Genomic DNA, 6776 nt, shown 5'->3' with positions numbered 1-6776 from the left:
ATGCCGAGGACAGTACATCTGGGCTTCTGCAAGCTGAGCAATTGCTGTTCTGAATGTTGAAGCGTTTAAAACGTGTTGGTGAGTTCTGAGAGTGGTTGCCCAGGTACTTGAATGGATCTCACAGGGAGAGCAGCTTTCACCCTAATGTTTTAGGTGAGTATCCTGAGGAAGGGAGATGAAGAGCAGCCACTTGGTAATTTTCCACTTGTGCACCTCTCTTCACGGTAGTGCTCAGCAGAATTGACCAGTTAAAGGAATGAGGCTGGAGAGCTACCAGATGGCTCTGGATGTGGCAGCTGAATTTTTTTAATGGAACCCTCAACAGCTGTGCCACAGTGAAGTTGCAGAATGATATTAGGAGAGACCAACTTGTAGCTTAAATACAGTGTGTGTAATAGGAAGATTGTGGTAGAGAAGTGTAACAGTAATAGGTGTGTGAATTAATAGGAAGAGGGTGTTTTATTTTTCCCTTGTCAGGCTTTGTTAATAAACAGAACACACTAAAGCTAGAATTTTCTAAGGTACCTCTCAGTGCTTTACTTGTAGGAATTCACCTTAACAGTTCGATTATCAGAGTGTTGGATGTGCAGTGCTGTTTTTTAAAAGAAGCAGGCAATTAAAAGTCACCAGGTGAGGAAGCCCAGAGTCATTCTTGACTTTTCAGAACCTTGCTCTTGCTCTTTAAAGATGGACTAAGGTGAGCCAGGGCAAAATAAACTGTCATGACCCTTCCACAAAACTGAATTTTTAACGTTTCCAAAATTCATCTCATGTTTCAAGTAAGAGGGACCACTGTTCAGGATAATATAAAATAACTGTTTTCTAAAGTCAAGTTTGGAGAAGGCAGAGGTGGACAACGTCTATTTTTTATTTTTAAAAAAAAATCTGATGAATACTCTGTGTAAAATATGACACCCAAAGTCTTGGTGTTACGTGTATTTTCTTTTCAAATAGATTTAAATTCCAGAGAGCAGGAGACGTGTCAGCCAGTACATGTGATCAATGTGGACATTCAGGATAACCATGAGGAGGCAACCCTGGGAGCTTTCCTTATCTGTGAGCTCTGCCAGTGTGTAAGTAGAGAGAGATCACCGAGTAAAGGTGCTGCATGTATTGCAAAAGTTTAAGTAAAATCCATGACAACTCTTGCTATTATTTGTGGAGCCATGGTGCAAATGGATAAATTGTAACTGGGTTAGTGGTTTCCACAGCAGACGTGTTGGTAGCTTACCCAGAAAGCAGAATTGAAAGCCGGGCGCGTGCAGGGAGCCTGTTGGCGAAACACCGCTTGTGGCTAAAACGTCCCCTTCAAAAGCAGTTGTAATAAATGGGGTTTAACCATCAGAGTTTCATTCTGAATCGTGATGTACTTGGAAAACACCCATTGTGGGTGTATTTCCTGGTACCACCCTGTGGTGTGTATCGTGTGGAAGAATGACGGTGCCTTGTGTCATCAGTACTCGGGGGCTGTGGTCCTTGAGGTAGGACTGGAATAAGCCGCACAGGAACAGTCGATACAGCTGGCAGGAGAACAGGGAAGGGATCAGTATGCAAGCTGGTGGGGTCACTTAGGAATTTTTATTTACTGATTTTTATTTACTCCACCCTGTGTGATTGATTCAGGTCTGAAATCCTTTCCGGTTTCAAAAAGCCTAAGAGAGTCCCAGGACTCAAAATTTTAGCCGCCTGTTCCAGTGCGCTTGTAGCTATTCTGAAGCTTCCATTTGTTACCTTGTGAGCGTGGGTGTTACCAGCTCCAGAAAGGACTAGTTAAGGGCCAGTTCAGGGGGTTGGAGAAGGAAGGATGGGCAGATAAATGTGACGCAGGACACGTGTACATCTGGGAATCTCCATAAAGCACCCGATGAGGTGTGCTCTTTGGTACAACCTGCTGGGTTAGATTTTGCAGTATCCAAAAGTGCTGAATTATCACAGTTTTTTAAGCTGTATCATAGCCTTGGAGTCTGGGTGCTTAGTATTTTTTTTTTCCTCTGTTCTAGATACAGCACACAGAAGACATGGAAAATGAAATAGATGAGCTGTTACAAGAATTTGAAGAGAAAAGTGGAAGGACTTTTCTTCATACTGTCTGCTTTTATTAAAGCACGTCTGTCTCTTAGGCCTTAAAACAGATGAGGGAAGCATGTGTTTAAAGTTCTGATTATACTGTATTTTCCTGGAAAATGAATATTGATTATTTTTTTTGTTGTTTCAAAACTTCTTGGTGTCTTTTTGTTTCAGGTATTCTGTCACAGGTAGGCAGAGATACTGGCTGAGGTTGTACATAGGAGATGATTAAAAGTATACACAAAGGCCACCTATTTAAAAATGAAAATCAAGTTTTTCTTTAAATCCTACTTTAATTATTGTAAGTAGGTATTTAATTATAAAGAGAATGTTTCTTGAATATAAGTTTATAATGTATTTTTCCAGCTCACAAATTTATTTTATTTCAGTTTGTGCTTTTTTTTTTATTATTATTTTAATGTGACAGAATGGCTGAACTATGTGAGGATACGAATGGAACAATGAAAAGCAAGTATCTGTATATTATTAGATATAAAGTTGGAAGCATCCAATAAAAATGAAAAACCTGTAAGCTTGTCTGTTTTCAAAATACAAGTGAAGTAAGCGTGGCTTCTCTCGGAGGTAAAGCATGAAGTATCTGGAGTAGCACAAGCGTGAAAGTGTCGTGGAGAGGGTGGTGACAGCAAGAAGATCTTGGTGGGACCGGAAAGACCTGGGCTGTGTCCCTTGTTTGGAGAGGCTGTGGGTCTGGGCAGCTCTTAATGATTCCTGGTCATGTCTTGAACTGAAGTGAACCGCTTTTTCTGTGTGAGTTAGGGCACTACCGGGAAGTCTTTGGGGTCGCAATTGCTTCTGAGATATTTTGTGTGAGATTAATGACTGTGAGGCTGTTAACTGCAGCAGTCGGGGACAACTGTATATATTGTCTTCTATAAGGAAAATGGAGAGAACTGGCAAGCTCCACTGCTAATAGAAGTAGTGTAAAGCTTTTTTATTTTTTTTCTGTAATGGAAGTGTCTTAAATAGAAGCATTTTGCTCCCATACAGCAGTAAGAAACATACGTGTCACGCCACAAAGTCCAGACAGTGAGTATATCCAGACAGAGCAAAAGCTCAGACCTTGTTTGATCTGATAAAAGGTAAAAACCAAATTATTAGGTGATCAAAATATGAATGGTCAAGTGTTGCTCTTTACAGGTAAGAGAAGATCTTAAAAGCTGCTTTATTAAAGGAACCTGTAAATGGTTTGGTGCAGATGAGATCTGTGCGCTCTTTAATGCGTGGATACCCAAGGACAACTCGTGTTAAAAGTAGCCCAAATGGGGTTTGAGCTCCCAGCCCTGCTCATTCTGTGACTCGTTTCCTCATTTTCCTTATCTTTAGTAGTTCTGCACGTGCCGGAAGTTAACGCTAAGTATTTTCTCTCAATTTAGGGCAGCGTTACCCATCTATGCAGACAGCTTTGGCTGTGTATGTGGTAAGTCCTGCAGCAACACTGCTTAACCCCGTTCAGGGAGCATCTGCTCCACACCTGGAAACTGCAAGTCCATACCTGAAAATACTTCTTTGCAGTTGCAGATCGTGAAGTCTGTTGAGTCAGGCCCTCAGAGAAACCTTCTCCCTCTCTCTGCTCCTGGGATCTGGGGGTTGGCTGTGGTTTCGACCGACTTGCGGGAAAACTTAGACCTCTGTCAGCTCGATCAGTGTCCTGGACAGTATCCAAATGGGTCACTGCATCGTACTCGGGTCCCAGGAATGTTTAATATCCCTCAATTACCTGCACTGGTTTTCTTTTTTTCAATAAAAATACTTAAAGCAAAACTTCTGTGGAGAATGAGTGAACAGATCAGGACAGTTTTGGGGAGGGGAAGGGGGAACTTCAAGCAGCAGCTGTGGTCAAGTTTGCAGAGCGTGTGTTTTGTGGTTGGCTTGTCCTGTCCCATTTTGTTTCTGGGAGACTCTGCGTTTGAAAGATTTCGTTCAGCCTCCTCTGCTTCTGCTCATTTGTCTGTCTGATACCATCGCTTGTTACCATGGGGATATTTACAGCCAAAGGAGGAGGAGGAGGATTCTGTAAGGGCTGAACTGCTTTAGTTGATCTCTTTAAAAAGACATTCCAAGCAAAAGCACGGCACCGAGTATTTTGAGCAGAGGTTTCCTTCCCTACGCAGTACCGGTGCTGAAGTCTGCTCTGGCAAGGTGGAACTTGGAGGGTGTTTGAAAATGTCTTCTGCTTTCAACTTAATTCACCCTAAACAGAGCTCTCTGATGTTATTTTGTAGAAAGACAGTAAAAACCCAAACAACATTCTAACCTGTGTTTTGTGTGTATGTGAAGATTTACAGCAGCGTCCTTTTGCGCAAAGATTGTACTTCTCATGGGCGTAAGTGGCAGAAAATTCTGGTTGTTGTAATGCTCAAGTGTGGATTAATTAGTAGAGCTTCAGTTCACTGCATCTCTGCAACTCCCATGTGCAAAGCTTTGGTCTAAAACAGTGATAAAGTCTAGAGGATGTTACAAGATCAGTCTTTTCCTTCCTAAATGTTCTCTTAATAAGCAAAAACAACAGTGGGAGCTGGTCACTCTTTATTTATTAGCGTGCAGGAGGCATGGATGGACAGACAAGTATTCTGAACGATCCACAGTTCAAAGTATTTCAGGTTTCTGTAAGCAAAATTTGCCCTTAAAGTTGTTCATACTCTGACACATCTCACTTAACTTACAGGTTAGTGAAAAATAATGTGCATTGATATAGTTACTTTATCTCCATATGCTTCATTCGCATTGAACTCCGCAATGAAGCTCAGTTTATACAGGAGTTTTCTGGGATCCTAGTCTTGCTTGAGAGATAGTAGGCACACAAATATAAGCGGAGGTATAAAATAAACTGGCTAAATGCAAGTTCGAAGTTATTTTCTGTGTTAAAAAGAAAAGTCAAGGGAAACTTTGGTTTACAGGCGATGGTGAAAAAGTAACGTATTTTTCCTTTAAGAGTGGGGTGGGATCTGTATGGTGATGCTGTGCTCATCCCTGCCTTGTTGATGCTCCTATTGATGATGATCAGCGCTGAGAGATGGTCCATTTCTTCTAAAGTCACATCTAATGAAGGGTTAACACCTGGTGAACACAGAATTTGGGAGGTTTTTGAGTGTTTTCAGCTGTCCAGGCTCATCTCCCAGTTTCCGTAGGGCTGGCAGAGGTGGCTTCAGGATGCAGACTGGTAAAGCCCTGGTCATATCTGCTCTGTTTTATTGTTGCATGAGCCACTCTTTGATTTTTGTGCCCGTTTTCTGTGCTTTGTGTCTTGCTTAAGACCTTCAAAACTTTCACGAGTGCTCGGCTTTCTGTCAGAGACCTCAGCGGGCCTTTTCAGCCAGTTTATGTAAATGAAAGCTGGCGATCAAGGAGCGGTGCCTTCTCTCCCCTCTGCCCTGCTGGTGTCGTGTCCCTGAAGTTCTCCTTGTCAGCTTCCTCCGCCTGCCGGCATGGCTCGGTGCACAAAATAACGCGGGTTGTGCGGCCAGACCGCGTGTGGTGGAATGTTGCTGGATCTGACTGTGCAAAGATCGATGAGCCGATCTAGATTTCCCCAGCGCAGCAGCCTGATGGATTTGTTGCTAGGAAGATTGTCCAGCTTCAGCTTCTGTTTCTCGTACGGCTTAAGAGAAGGTGTCGAGAAAGACGGACACAAGTGCTTGTTCCCTGCACAGGAACTGTGGAAAGAACAGGGGAATAAAAGTCAGTGGAGTGTGGGGAGTGTGCGGGACAGCTCAGTGGGGTTTTTATGGAGGAGAAAATATTAAAAAGGAGATAAATGGTAGCTCCAGTGGGTGCTTGATTGGCCAAGTGCTGCTGAAGTCTGTAATGCAGACTGTGGACTTGTCTGTGTGAGGATGGTGGTACCAGAGCAACGTGAGGCTTGAAGCTGAGCAGGAGCGGTGGGTGGTGTGGGTTTGTCTCCAGTCTGATCCCCGCCGTGGCTGTGCAGAACTCGTTTCCACCATGGGTTGCTGTGAAGAGCTGCTGCTTGAAAAATTCAGGAAGGGTCCGTACCAAGGCGAAGGAACAAACCTACATGTTGTGGAGTCAGGAGGGTGGACAAGTTGTACAGGATCTGGACAGCAAGAATGACAAAGAAACCTGTTTGACTGACAGACCGGGGTAAAGTGAGTGTGAGAGGGGTGTTCCTCCTGCGGAATGGCAGATGTCACTCGGTGTGTGCCTGCCAGCGGCAGGAGGGTGGAGTGGAGAGAGGAGAGGGAATTTCTGATTACAATTCAGCGCCACAGAAGATCTGCATGGCGACTGGATTTAACGAAGACTGTGATAATTTCACGGCCGCTATCCGCATTTGCAGCCCCGTGAGCCTGTTGGCTTTAGTAAAATCCTCTACTCTGAGCAGTGCTGGTGGGTGCAAGGAGGGTCCCCGTACTCCCTTGCACGTTGATTTTGCCAGGACTGGGCTGAAGCCTGTGGACCATCAGGCAGGAGGTAAAGGGCACCAGGCACAAGCAGGGCTGCAGTGATGGAAACGATGATTTTTTGGAATTGCCGTCACGCAGGACTTTTGCTCCAAAAGGACGACGAAGGAAAACAGCTCTTCAGGAGCTGTGCTGAGAAACCAGCCTTGTACCTTAGTGACAAAATCTTTCCTGGGTGCCTCGAGCCCAGCTGAGAGCTGACCCAGCCTAGTTTGTGGCGATGGCAGGAGATCAGAAACCTTGGCTCCTGGCCAGGCAAAACCCTTG

General features: G+C 44.2%; 1 protein-coding gene across 1 annotated transcript in view; it reads left to right on the top strand.

Moving 5' to 3' along the window:
• SSU72 (SSU72 RNA polymerase II CTD phosphatase homolog (S. cerevisiae)) overlaps nucleotides 1-2584 on the top strand; it is a gene marked incomplete at its 5' end in the record, with an annotated part of 16194 nt that extends 13610 nt beyond the window's left edge. Inside the window, 2 exons of the mRNA XM_009865514.1 lie at nucleotides 955-1073; nucleotides 2001-2584. Coding sequence (XP_009863816.1) covers nucleotides 955-1073; nucleotides 2001-2102 — 221 coding nt within the window. The remainder of the gene's footprint in view (nucleotides 1-954; nucleotides 1074-2000) is intronic.
• Nucleotides 2585-6776: the final 4192 nt, after the last annotated feature.

The sequence above is a fragment of the Apaloderma vittatum genome, unplaced genomic scaffold (assembly GCF_000703405.1).
Source record: "Apaloderma vittatum isolate BGI_N311 unplaced genomic scaffold, ASM70340v1 scaffold27162, whole genome shotgun sequence".
In the NCBI taxonomy this organism is placed as follows: domain Eukaryota; kingdom Metazoa; phylum Chordata; class Aves; order Trogoniformes; family Trogonidae; genus Apaloderma; species Apaloderma vittatum.
This window is presented reverse-complemented; position numbering and strand designations above follow the sequence as displayed.